Genomic DNA, 14,099 nt, shown 5'->3' with positions numbered 1-14,099 from the left:
CCTGCTCCCGCGATTAGACAGAGACATCATGTTTCTAACTCTCAGAGTCCGGGTACTATGTTTCAGTGCAGAACTTGGGGGCCCTTCCCACGCGGGCCAAACACTGGGGGTTCTGGCCCAAATTCCGCTCCCGCAGCTTGCTGTAGCCTTTCACCTCCCGGACTTCGGGAAACCGCTAGCTTAGAAAGTGCTGCGGGACGACGTCCGCCTGGCTTGCCCAGAGCCGGCCAATCCCCGGCGTCCATGCAAATGAGGCTCCTTATCGGGCCTGGGCTCCGCCTCCCGCGGCCGGGGTTGTAGTACCCATTCATGGGGCCCGTGCGCGGCTGCAGCCCTGCTCCGCCGCGCTCTCAGCCACCGCCTCCTCCAGGCTCCGGGTCTTCCCCTTCCTCTCACAACTGATCCTGTTGGGGATTTTTTTTTTCTAGATTGGAACTGTGGGGAGGAGCAGGGAGGGGGGACCAGGAGCAAGGGGAGAGATCAGGCAGCTATCTATCTCCTCCTGTTTTTCCCAGAACAGGTGATGCTTCTAAATTGCGATCACTTTTTGGAGAAAGCTCAGCAACCGGAAGGATGCGGGCGACCTAGGGTAGTGGACGCCCCGAGGCGGCAGATCTGAAGCTACCGAGGACAAAAATCCAAACTTTGCCTGCATTGTGTGTGGAGGGAAGGGCTGCTTATTTCTTTTCAAGAGGGCCCCAAACTTCGGCACTTGCTGCCTTTCTCGGATTGCTTTGGAGGACACCGTTTGCTGGCAGCGTTGGAAAGTCAGGGCGGTGTTGTCGTAAAGTCACTTTTAAGGCGACAGTAGAGGATCAGACTTTTTAAATGTTTGGGATTCAAGATACGCTAGGAAGAGGACCGGCTCTGAAAGAAAAGTCGCTGGGCGCCGAGATGGATTCGGTCAGGTCCTGGGTCCGGAACGTCGGCGTGGTGGACGCCAATGTCGCGGCTCAGAGGTAATAGACTGGAGCCGGTGTGCTCTGGAAGTCTCTGGTTAGGTCTGTCTCCCCGTGTGTCCCTCTCCCCTTCTCCCTCTGTTTCTCTCTGTCCGGGTCTGTCCTTCCAGGCGGTGCGCATTGGGGCTCTCCCGGGGGCGGGCAGGTCGCTGCGGCCAGGGGAATCCTCCAGCAGCCAACACTGAAGTTCCTGAACTACCGAGGTCATAGGTGTTTCTCCTTCTCACAGTCCACTCTTTGGCGGGGGAAATATTTTAAAGTAGCATTACAGTTTCATACTTCAGCATTTACTCGTGGACTCTAGAGGAGCGGAGCATGAGGACCCGAGCTGGCAGCCCACATAACAGCGGAGCCGGCTTCCCTCTCACTCCGAGGTTTCTTCACGCCGCCTGCGAGCGCCTTTTCTCCGACATCTTTCTGGATGGTTCCGAAACTCCGGGAGCCCAGCGGCCAGATGGTGGCGGCGGCGAGAGGATCCGGAAAGGCCTGAGCGGCTGCAGGGAAAGGCAAAGCGGCCGGAGCTCTGGGAAAGGGGGCAGGCAAGCAAGCCGGTCCTGGGTCAGAGAGAGTGGTCCAGACAAACCGAGGCCGGAGAGAAATTGAAGAGGATGGGCCGAAATGCAGAAGTCGCAGGAGAGGAGAAAAAGGAGATCCGTCGCCTGAGCCGAAGAAAAGATCAGCTTCCAATTTTGCGGGTTCCTCAAGTTAATTTTTATTTACAAGTCTTCATGTGTGTGGATGGTGACGTCTTGTCCAGGGTTCCATCCCATGAAGACACTTCAGCCCTCCTCATCATCGCTTCTGAACTGGAATCCGTGGCCTTCGTGTCTTCGTCTCCGAGAGGCTGCTTCCTCAGGCTCTCAAATAGCCTACAAACTTCTCCCACTACTGTTCGCTCTCCCTCCGCTCTGCGCTTCGACCTCTTTTAATGTGGACTTCACACCGAGAATTGACCCTCACCCCTTTCCAACCAGGCTCCGTCTCGGGGTGTCCCGGGTAGAGCGAACTGACTGCCACCCTTGAAGAAGCCGAAGCAAAGGCCGCACGCCACGCCGGGTGACCGAAGCGGCGGCTGCGGTGCCCGACTGCCACCTCTCCGGAGCCGGGATGCTCAGTTGTCTCTGAAGCAGCTGGTACCTAGCGGCGGCGCCCTCGGCTCTCAACCGGGATCTGAGGACTCGCCCCAGCGGCCAGCAGAGGAAACCAAGGCAGCACGGCAGATCCGCACTGTGACCCATCTCCTAGGGGACTTAAAAGCATTTGTTCACCCTCCTGTCTTCCCGTCCGAAATAAAATGAACCTTGTTAGAGTTTGAACAGAATCTAGCCAAAAAATGTACACCTTTCAAAAAAGTGACCGTGATCGTATCCAACACAAGAATCCACAAGACCCTAGGGCCACCAGGCTGCCCTTGACATCTGTCAGTTTGCCAGAGCCACAAGATTTTCAGTTAAATGTGGCACTAGCGAAGACAGGTATACAGGGAGGTCCCGTGTACACATTCCCGGTTCTGGAGGGCTCCAGGTCCAGCTTTACCCACTCAGGGAATTGGAGAAAACGCTTAGGCGCGGATCACCCGGGTCCCTGACGCTTTCTCCTAACATTTTGGCTACTCCGCGTGGAGCAGCTCTGCCCGGCGAAGGTTCTCAAGCAGTGTTCGCCCCTGGCCGGCTTTCCTTAGCAATGACTGTGGGGATTTTGCAGTGGCAGTGATGCTGTCCTAGATGCAAATTTCGGTAGAGTAAGCCAAACCGTGGGTGAGGCCCTGAGGACCAAGATCTGGACTCCTGGCTTCCCATCTTTTAGGCTGTGTCACGGGTCTGGTAACTCATTAGTCAGGAATTAAAGGGGTCACTTGCTCAGATGCAAAAGAATCTCACTCCCCACCCCCAAGCCGTGTCAGAGCTTTGAGGTTTGGCTGTATGCTGTTGGAAAAGATGGGGCAGTTGTCTGGGTTTAGAAGCAGTTCTCAGGACTTTCTGCTGAAAGCCCTGATCTTTCGCATCCTTTAGCCAGCTGGTGACAGGATTCTGGGAGGCTGTACAACTATCTGGGTGGTGGGAGCAAGGTGCCTATTACAACTCCTCTAAGACAGTATGCTTAATCGGAGATGGTAAAGGAACGGACAGTTTCAGGTATTTGGGGCCTGGGTTGTAAGGCCTCTTGGCCTCTCTGCAGTTTGGTTTGGGCACGTTAGTAACTGCCTAACACTCTTGTCTTTCTCTCTTTCCCGGTGCCCCGTCCCCTGTCCCCTTCTCATCTCTTCCCGTGCAGCGGAGTGGCCCTGTCCCGGGCCCACTTTGAAAAGCAACCTCCCTCTAACTTGAGGAAATCCAACTTCTTTCATTTTGTGCTGGCACTCTACGACAGGCAGGGACAGCCGGTGGAGATCGAGCGCACGGCCTTCGTGGACTTTGTTGAGAACGACAAAGTAAGCAGACCCCCGGCGCCCCCCTCCCAGGCCTAATAACGCCCCCCCCCCGGAAAGCACTAAGGATTCCATCTGTCACTTGCGACACTTTCCCGCTCGCATCATGAGGGATGATAAATTGAGGCTTCTCACCCTCAGCCTCTAACTCAGTGGACCCCCCCCCCACACACACACACATCCGCGGGTCCTGCACGCAAATCAGACACTGCAGCAGTGTGGCAGTATGCGTGCCTAGCCTTGGGGTCAGTAGTAGCGACAGGCCACCGACTGACCTCGGAGAAAAAGTTCTTTAAACTGTAGTTTAAAATTATAACCAACTGCCGCTGTCAGTCTCCAGGTTATTTATTATTATTATTATTTTCACCTGGCAGCGGGGAAGAGGGCAAAGGGGTGCAGGTTTGTCGACTCAGTGTTACATGGCAACCCTGGCCAGCCTTCCAAGGCTTTCTTTCTCGATGAAACCCTTTACTCCCGCAACCACGGAGGGTCTCCTTTGAACTCAAACTCTGATTTGAGGGCTGGATTTGATCTGAAATGAAGGGTTGTTTACCTAAACCAATATATGCCCAACAGCTGTGACTATGCCCTAGCCTCCTTAGCCATGTAAAAGGAACCCTGAGATTGCCAGTTGCCAAGGTCCCTGAGTCCTGGGCCTGCTCACTCACATATTGCGGAACTAATGTTGCCCTTCTAAAGAACAGGCGGCTGACTTTTTCCTCCCTCAGACAGAAGCTCAGGGGCTTGCTAAGCGCAGATGGATTGGGTGGGGGCTGTTTAAAGAGAGCATTGGTGTTGGTGTCTGGTCATCACTGCCCAGAGGCAGGGGTGCACTTATGAGGACATTTTTTTTTTTTTAAAGAGGGAGAGACAGACAAGGGCTGGTGAAGGTCAAGTGGCAACAAGCCTTGACAAATTTCTCAAGGTGGCCAATGGCCGGACTCGCTCCTTGCACTTTGATCCAGGGCGGGGGGGGGGGGGGGGTTGTTGTTTCTCTCATGAGGGGGGTGTACCAAAAAGTACAAGAATGAAGGGTTTCTGTATTTTTAGGAGCAAGGCAATGAGAAGACCAACAATGGCACCCATTACAAGTTACAGCTCCTTTACAGCAACGGTAAGAGACATATTGGGAGGCATCAAGCAGCCAGGTAGTAAGGCTATCTACTGCCTACTGTGTCCAGAGAGTAGTAGACCAGTGAGGGTAGGTCCTGTTGGGGATGGCAACAGAGGGTTCCAGGTCAGTTCTATCAAGGGGTCTGTGACTTGAAGGACTGGCTGGATCAGGCTCCAGGGCAGGAAAAGGATTAGGGTGCAGAGGGTTCCCTGGTGTCCTTACTGGCCCACAGCCTTTTCTCCTTCCCTGCAGGTGTCCGAACTGAACAGGACCTCTATGTCAGGCTCATTGACTCTGTCACCAAGCAAGTAAGTCCTGAGGGAGCTTCCATGGCTCCCAGCTCTCTCCGGGTTCTCTGTGACTTCTGCCCTTAGCATGATTTACAGCACCAGATTCACACTGCTCCTTACCTCAAGTCTACACTGGGAAACAAAACAAAACAAAAACAAAACCTCTCCCATTACTCTGTTTTCATATGCTGTGGGGGAATGCTGGGTGTTGGGGGGGGGTAAATAAAAGGGCTGAAGATAGCAAACAATTATGGGAAGATTCCGTTCACTGGGGTGTTCCTCTTTGCTAAGAATTAAGGGGCAGATTTCTATATTAACCAGGCAGCAGCTCTGGTTCTGTGCCAGAGCCTTGTGTGTGTGTGTGTGTGTGTGTGTGTGTGTGTGTGTGTGAGAGAGAGAGAGAGAGAGAGAGAGAGAGAGAGAGAGAGAGAGAGAGGGGAGAGAGAGAGATGGGGGCAATTTTTGTACTTGTTCTAAAGACCTGTCTTTGCCTCTACCCTGTCCACGCTTTCCTTTCTGACAGCCCATAGCCTATGAGGGACAGAATAAGAATCCAGAAATGTGCCGGGTTCTGCTGACGCATGAGGTGATGTGCAGGTAAGAGCCACCTTTTCCTTGGGCCTGGCTAGAAAGCTAGGAGCTCCTGGGGCTGCTTTGCCAAAGGCAGCTGATCTTGAAGAAGGCTGCATGTCTTTAAGGCTGATTTATGGGGAGCATAGTTCTTTGGACTGAGAAAAGTATACCAGAAGATGGATTCAATTCCCCTGGCTTTCCAGAGTTTCTTCCACAAGGTGGGAAGTCTTAGCTGCTGTCCAGGCATCAGGCTGGGCTTGGATTGAATTTGGGATAAAGACTTCCAATAGACCCTCTGCATGCTCAGGGGAGAATTCCAAGAGTGCCACTTGTGGAGTTAGTTGCTGAGCCCTAAGCCCTGGTTGACTCAGTAGAGGCAAGGCACTACCAGAGGGCTGAGAGGCCAGGTCTAAACTCCCGGTCCTCCCAGGAGGTGCCTGGGCTTTTTATTCCCTGCTGGTAAAGTTGCTTCCCCCATGACTGCAAGATTTCATACCAGGGTTATTTCTTAGGTCAAGAAGGAATCATGGGGCAGGGAAAAAAAATCAGTTGAGTTGGGGCACCAGAGGGTGCAAAGATAGGGAGAAGCCCAACCTTGGGACACCTGAGGTCTCAGGAAAGATGGATTTAGAGGCTCACACTGAGAAAAGTACAGTCTACTGGAGTTCTTAGCCTTTCCACCTGCCCTCAGAACCCAAATCCCTTCTATTTTGAACTCTGCATATTGCCCTCTTTCTCCTGCTTATATAGAAGAAAATTGGTGGTGGGCGTCCATTTTTACATGCAATCTTTCTTGTTTTTGGAGTGCTCAGTGTGTGCTGTCTACCTATCATAAACAGGAAAGGACATATGAAGGGGACTCTGAGAAGACTGCTTTTCGTATAAAACGGAAAGTCTAGTTTGTACACACATCTCTCTTCCTCCGAAGTCCGAAGAGCTGGAGAGCTCTGATCCCAGATCTGAGCTCAGGTCATTGACTGTTCTTTCCATTCCAGGCAGTTGGGGAACAGTTGCAGGCCATCTCACTTAGTAGGGGCTGTTCCATAGGAAGCTCTCTCTCTCTCTCTCTCTCTCTCTCTCTCTCTCTCTCTCTCTCTCTCTCAAGCTCTCCCTGACCCCTCAGTCCAGCCAATAACAAAGCATAACAATCACACGTTTGTTTAGGTTGTGGACAAGTATTAGAAAAGTAAATTCACCAAGAGGCAAAGTTGAGGCCTGGCCATGGCCTCAAGAGAAGGGCATTGAGGTGCCCAAGCCGGGGCAGGGCCTGGGCTGGGGTCGGGGAGAAACTCTCTTACTTTGGAGCACTTGACAGGTCTGGTCAGAAGGAAAATACCATTCCTCCACAATGTCCTTGCATGTCATTACCTAGACTACACAGTCACAGCGCTTTGATTTTGTTGGCTAGACAAAAGGAGGTTTCTCCTCTCTCTACACTAAGTATCACTGTTTGGAGAGACAATCTTAAAAGAAAAGAAAGGCCCTTAGTAGCCATTGCCTGATAGTTCTCCCTATCACTTTAAATAATGCTCACACACCCTGTGCAGCTGTAGTTAAGGATGACTTTTATTTTTTAAGCCTAATCAAATCCTCCTCATTTTATGCTGTTTAAATAGCGGCATCAATTTTTAAAGCCTCTAGTTTAGTCTGCATTAGTAACACAATATAAAAATTTAATGTACTGTAACTTCTCTGCAGTGGGGAGCCGGGAAGATGTACTCTTACTTTCTTTCCAAACTAGGTTCTCAAACAAATATTAATTATGGGTGAATAAACAATTGGTTGGTTGTGCAGTGTGTGTGTGTGTGTGTGTGTGTGTGTGTGTGTGTGTGTTGGGTGAAGAGAGATAAGTGAGCCATAGGCGCAGGGGAACCTCTCACTAGTCAAGGGAACTGATGCTCCTAGAAGGGGACCTGTTCCTTCTTCATATGAACCTTCAGTTGTCAGTTACAGCTGTCAGTGATGGAGCACGAGTGTGGTGCCCAGTTCTTCAGTGACTAATTAGTACACACACTTTTATTGCATGGTCTTGTCTGGCATACCTGGGTACTTCCGGAAATGCCTTGCTACTCTGTATTCATTAGTAAAAGGTTCATTAACTGGTGTTTGGCGGCTGTGGTGGTGGTGGTGGTGGTGGTGGTGGTGGTGGTGTGTGTGTGTGTGTGTGTGTGAGAGAGAGAGACAAAACAAAGGCACAAAATTCACCTCTTTAGGAATAACTTTTTCTCTCTTCCCCAGTGATCTCTGCTCTTCCCTGCCTTAGTTCATTTTACCAATTATTAGCAAGGAGGTATCTAGGTGTTATGTTGCTGCCAGCCACCCCTGTGCCCTCAATGCTCAGAGGGTTAAAAGATATTATAATTTGAACAGAAGTCGTCTCTAGGCCTACAGCTGGCTAATAACAGAGTTGTATTGAGCGTGAGCGAACCCCACAGCTGTGACTTTTCGCCACAAGGCGCAGGCTAGACAGGGCCCTAATCAGATGGGCCAGCCGGGCAGTGGGGCCAGTGTCTTTATCGGCCAGATGGTGTGAATTTAGACACTTTTGTTATGCAATCGCAGGGAGGAGTTGGGGAGAAGAAAACAAAACAAAAGCCACCATGCTGTGAGCTTATTTGAGTTTGAAATTAGAGACAGATTTTTGAAAGTTGAGGGTTGAATTTTAAAAACGAGTTTGTAAAGGAAAAGGACACTTTAGCTTCTCTTGGGCTGGAGTTTGGCTGACTAGACACCCTCTGACTGAGACCAGGGCTTTCTTCCCCTCTCCCAGCCATCTTTTCATCTTTCTTTCTCTCACTTTTCCTCAAAAAAAAAAAAAAAAAAAAAAATTCAGGTAAGATTCAGGACTGTGATAAAAATTTCTCAGTCCCAACTTCTCAGCCATAGTTTGTCTTACTCTCCCTCCTCCCCCTGCTGCCCTTTCAAAGATTCCATGGGAAGGAGAAGCCTGGGAGCAGAAGGTACCCCAAATTGTAGAATAAACTAAACCAGGAATCCAGAAAGACAGCTTTCACTTTCACACATTAAGAGAAAGAAATACCCTAACATCCTTAGGGTAGTTTTAACTATCATCTATCTATCTATCATCTATCTATCATCTATCATCTATCTATCTATCTATCTATCTATCTATCTATCTATCTATCTATCTATCTTTTCATGTTTATAGTCCTTGTCAGTTCAAAACAAAACAAATCTCTTTTCAGTAACTTCAGACTGAGAAACCTGCCTGTTGGAGTACAGCCCTAAGAGCCTTTGAACTAAAATATGGAACCTGAAGCCGGTCATTCAGGCTTTGTCTAGAGAGGAAAGGAAAACAGTTAATGCCACCTGAGTAATTCAGGGACCCAGTGCCTGAGTGTCAGCTATCCACAGTGTTGGGGTCTTGTGTTTATTGTTTCCCTTGATTGTTAGGAACACTAAGACTGACTAGTGCTTAAGAACCAAACACAACTAGAACACATTCATGAGAACTTTCTTTAAACTCATGCACACACTCACTGGAAAAGAAATTTGTTTTAACTAAGAGACCCAGAGAAATTTTAAGGAGCATTCACATGGGGCAAGATGACCACTTCTTATTATGTGTACATTTTTACTATTGAAGTTCAGTAGCCCAGTGAACGTCTATATCTTTTCTCTGCTACATGTTAACATTAAGAGGTGCTATTTCAGGGCCTTCCTGTTAGAAATAAAGGATCAGCCCTGCAGTTTCTCTGCATTTTTTTTCTCTGTAAGCCATTTCCCTCACTTGCTCCTTCACACTGTACCACTTTGGCATAAAAGCTTAGTTTTTTTTTTTTTTTAATATTTTTTTTTCCTCTTTTACTACAGAGGAAATCCCCATGGAAAGCAGCTATATTCAGCTGAGCAATTTTGCAAACTTACGGGCCTCCTCAGAACCATTCCTCCCCAAACTAAACAGATCGGCACATTCTGAGGGCATATGTGATTGTAATTAAATTGTACCAGTGCTGTACACATATCTGGGGCAAGGCCGACAAGCCAGTGACGTTAAGGGAGAGTCTAGTTTCGGAGGTTTTTAGGTGGCTGGTGTGTGTGGGGCTTTTGAAACTGTGGAACTGTGCAGAGTTGTTTTGCTTGACCAGCTAAAGTTAACACATTGACAGAAAGAATTCTCCAGCTATGGGAAAGGTGGGAGCCGGAAACACTGTGGGTGGGAAGTCGTGGGGAATATAAGGGCTTTGGGAGACTGGAGTACAGCTGGCCAGGATTTTCTTCTTTTTTTTCTTTTATTTTATTGCTGTTAATCTTGGGATGAATTGAAATTTTAAAAGTTAAGATCTAATATAATTTCAAAGGTCAAATATTATTTCAGAAAGTCCCAGTGGCAAAGACTGGCATTCAGAAAAGTTGAAACAATTTTTAATATTTTCTAATTTGATACATGTCTTAGAGTTGCATTGTGCCCATCTGATGAACAGGCATTAATGTCTCTCAAGGGCCTTTTACACTCTGAGGGTGGTACAGGATGCTCGCTGATTAATCTGGTAAGAGAGGCACATTGCAAAAGTTTGTAAATGTTCATTTAAAAACAAATGGGTGGCTGGAGAGATGGCTGAACAGTTAAGAGTACTTGCTGCTCTTCAAGAGGACCCAGGTTCAGTGCCCATCACCCATATAACAGCTCATAATCACCCGTAACTTCAGGTCCAGGGGATCCAACACCCACTTCTGCCCTCTGAAAGCATCAGGCATGCACATGGCACACATACATGCAGGCAAAACATTTCTTGCCAGACATGGAGGCAAGAAATCCACTAATCCAGCATTAATCCCAGCACTTGGGAGGTGGGATGGTTTTGTTCAAGGTTAGCCTGGCTTATAGAGTGAGTTCTAGGACAGTCAGCACTACACAGAGAAATCCTCTTTCTCTCAAAAAACAAACAACAACAAAAAACCAAAAAAAAAAAAAAAAACCAAAATTATTTTTTTGCCTATGTTTTGCCTGTATAAATGTCTGTGTGTGATATGCATGACTGGTGCCCTAAGTGGCTGTAAAAGGGCACTGAGCCCCCTGGATCTGAAATTACAGATGTTGTGAGCCACCATGTGGTGCTGGGAATTAAACATGGGCCCTCTAAGAAGAGCAGGCAGTGCTTTTAACTGCTGAGCCATCTTTTCAGCCCCCACATGTGTGTATGTTCAGTTCTGTGGAGGATCAGAAGGCGAGTTGGCTGCAGAGGGTCACTGAGCAGGTCAGACTTGGCTGGGGCAGGTTTTGGGGTCTCTTGTTGCCACATGGATTTCTTTCCTATTTCTCTTTGTACTATTTATTATAATTTGTACGAACTCTAATTGCTTCACTCTCATTATCTTAACCACAGAAGCCGTTCTAAAGATACACAACCCAAACACTTTCTGGAGAAGGGAAGAGAAACTCGTAGGGATTCAAGATAATGGACTGAGTTTGTGTAGTTAGTGATGGATTGGGCATCAGGCCCTTTATTCCTGGTCCAGCAGTTTCTCAGTGGCGCTATCCTAGGTCTGAGCTGCTGAGGAGCCATGTTGTGGCAGGACTCAGATGGTTCTTACAAATGTGTATGAGATATCTCCAACTGGTAGGGATGGTCATGATTTTCTTATAAGTTATGTCAAGGCTACAGGCTAAGTCAACCAAGTTGGTAGTGAGCATTCAAGTGTCTTGTCTGATGGGAGCAGAGTTGAGGATTTGTGTGCCATGTTGTCTGTTTGCTCTTTCAAGCCATTCGGAGCCTTTCCTTGTTGTTGTAATTGCTCTGGAGGCCTTGCCCCCTCAACATTTCTCTGTCTGTCTGTCTGTCAGTCAGTCAGTCAGTCAGTCTGTCAGTCAGTCAGTCAGTCAGTCAGTCTGTCAGTCAGTCAGTCTGTCAGTCAGTCAGTCAGTCTGCCTGCCTGTCTGTCTGTCTGTCAGGCTCCTTGTACTTTACAGAGGGGACACAGAGATATTAGGACCGGGACTATATGAATTCAAGTCCGATTTTTGTTCTGGCAAAAACTGTTAGCTACCTTTCTCCAACTCAGGGGTTTCATTTCCTCCTGATTTTTAAATGTACAACATTTATATATATATGTATGTATGTATGTATGTATGTATGTATGTATATATACACATTCATTTTTACAAAATGTATAAAATTTATACATTTAAAAATGTATAAATTCTCCATCTTTGGAAAACGATGAGTGGATAAATAAACACTTAAAAATAGCATCTAGTTTTCCAGAGAAAGCTGCTAGGTTAATAAGTTTTACAATAGCCCAGGCAGCTACTTTTGGTCTATTTTACACACTCTCTCACTCTTTCTTTCTTTATATATTTGTTGGGATACAAAGACCTGACATACACTTTCATAAAATCATCATGAGTCAGCCTGGAAGTGACCTTGTGGACCTTAAAATGCAGACAACTGTGGTTAAGTTACAGATTCGGCTCTCGGGAAAGCCAAGGCCTGCCAACCTGTGACATAGAGAATTTGAATGAGTTTAGAGGCTTCAGATTTCAGCATTTCTCCTTTTCTTTAAATAAACAGACCATTGTCACAAAGTTTGCTCTTGTGCCCTTTATAGTCCGGAGGCTGCTTGGCCATTTGGGAATGTTCTTACTCATTGAGCTTTTCCAGTTTGGTACCATTTCTTTCACCATTCTGATTCTCTCCTCTTCTACAGCCGATGCTGTGAGAAGAAGAGCTGTGGGAACCGGAATGAGACTCCATCAGACCCCGTCATCATCGACAGGTAGGGGGAACACCATTTCTGCTGTTAAGTTCTTTCTCTCGTGAGTCTCAGCTCTGGGGACTGATCCTGGGGGACTTTACTGTATTTTTCTACAAGGCACGGAGCTCCTACAGCTGGGATTTAGGAGTCAGGACCTTATTTTTATTTTCCTTTATTAAAATTTAATCTTTGGTGTTTGGAGACATGGTTTTGTTTTTGCAGCTCAGGTTGTGCTTAAACCTGTGCTTTTCCTGCCTCAGCCTCCCAGGTACTGAGGCACAGGACCTTTATTTCAGGTAACTCCAAGTCACTGGCAGGTTTACCTGCACTAACTTCAGTCTCACAAGGTGTGTGAATGACAAAAGAAGGCGAGGCCTTGGCCTATCACTGCCCTTGTCTGGAAGGGTATGACCAAATCCTTTTTCTGGAGGAACCAGTAGAACCTAAGCTCAATGCCATTTTTTTTATTAACCATGTTTGATGGCTATTGCTGGCCTTGAGCCTGCCATGTTGGGTAACCGTGTAGGGGCTCCTGACAAATTCGCTCTTACACTGAGTCCTCCCTGCCACACAGGACCATCGTCTGGGTTCTTTGCTGTGTTCAGAGTGAGACAGATTCTGTGGGACAAGATGCTAATTCACTGACATGCGATTTAGGCCTCCTCAGCTGTCTGTTTTTGTGATTGGAAACAGAACTTACAAACCAACGAAGAAATACCAAATTAACTTCCAGCAATCATGTAATTTTTAAAGAAACCCCATATTCCCATCCCTAATTTTTTCTCTTTCGTTAAAAAACGGGAAGAATTCCCTGTTGCTTCTTTCTCTGGGTTTTCATGTTTCTAGCCAGGTCCTGAAATGGTTCGGAGAGACCTCCGTCTCCAAAGTTGTTATTCTAATATTCCAGTATATTCTCAGTGGGGAGGATGGAGCCGCTGGCATTTTTCCCAGGAAAGTCAGCTTGCTTTCTGCATGGAAAGTGTAGCACAGCCACAGGGACTGAGGAGGTTGGACTTGTGATCCTGTCCTCGCTCTTGACCTTGGCCAATGCACTCAGCATCATTGTTCATCCATGGTGACACGATGGCTGTTAGGGAGATGTTGCCTGCTGCTGTAGGCTGCAGGAGATGATGGAGATGCCTGGAAGAGGACAACGAACAAGTGGAAAGTGTTTGTTGGATGTGTATGATGACTTCATCATGTTTGTTGTTGTTGTTTTTTTTTTTTTTTTTTTTTTTTTTTTTTTTAGTTTCTCTGGTATTTACAAAAGTACAGACTTAAATATATATCATTGGAAGAACTCTGGGGAGGCATTCATCTTTCTCATTTTATAGACTGAAAAACAACAACAACAACAAAGGCCAGAGTCCCAGAGTGGTGCCATGATGTGCACAGTTGGTATGGCAGAATCAGGATACAGTTGATCTTACTATTAGGCTGTTGCTTCTCTCAAGGCCACAACAGCATCCTCCAAGCATGTTCCCTGCTCTAACTGGTGTGTAGTCTACAGAGAATGTCGTGTCCGTCCTACCCACAATGTCTGTGGTATCTTCTGGGAACTAGGAACACATGCAAGCAGCCTAGATGCAAGCCTTGTGCACTGGAGTGTGTACACAAGCTCACTGATCTTCATCTAGTCTTTGTGGTGTGTGTGTGAGAGTGCATATGTGTTCATGTCTGTGAGTGTGCCATGGTGCTTGTGTTAAGTTCAGGGGACAACTTTGGATGATGTTCTTTCATTTCCACCTTGCTCAAGATAGGGTCTCTTGTTACTCACCACTGGTTTCACAGGGCTATGTGGCCCATTCCAGGTAGTCTCCTGTTTCAGACTCCCATTTCCCTGTAGACTCTTGGGCTGCCTACCCTGGCTTTTCCTGGGTTCTAGGAACCCAAACTCAAGTTGTCAGATTTGTGCTGTGAACAACCTCTCCACTTTGCCCCACCCCATCTCACCTTTCCCACTAACTCTAGTCCCTCTTTCAGGAAGGTTACTCAATTGCATGACTGTCATATCTCTT

At 47.5% G+C, this 14,099-nt stretch overlaps 1 protein-coding gene across 1 annotated transcript in view; it reads left to right on the top strand.

The window, feature by feature from the left end:
* The first annotated feature begins 435 nt into the window (after positions 1 to 435).
* Positions 436 to 14,099, top strand: part of Ebf2 (EBF transcription factor 2) — a 188,914-nt gene continuing 175,250 nt past the window's right edge. The window contains exons 1-6 of the mRNA XM_051195463.1: positions 436 to 959; positions 3,234 to 3,390; positions 4,438 to 4,501; positions 4,754 to 4,809; positions 5,315 to 5,388; positions 12,034 to 12,102. Of these exons, the coding sequence (XP_051051420.1) occupies positions 829 to 959; positions 3,234 to 3,390; positions 4,438 to 4,501; positions 4,754 to 4,809; positions 5,315 to 5,388; positions 12,034 to 12,102 (551 nt within the window). The 5' untranslated portion in view covers positions 436 to 828. The remainder of the gene's footprint in view (positions 960 to 3,233; positions 3,391 to 4,437; positions 4,502 to 4,753; positions 4,810 to 5,314; positions 5,389 to 12,033; positions 12,103 to 14,099) is intronic.

Source organism: Phodopus roborovskii, unplaced genomic scaffold, assembly GCF_943737965.1.
Source record: "Phodopus roborovskii unplaced genomic scaffold, PHOROB, whole genome shotgun sequence".
NCBI classification, from domain to species: domain Eukaryota; kingdom Metazoa; phylum Chordata; class Mammalia; order Rodentia; family Cricetidae; genus Phodopus; species Phodopus roborovskii.
This window is presented reverse-complemented; position numbering and strand designations above follow the sequence as displayed.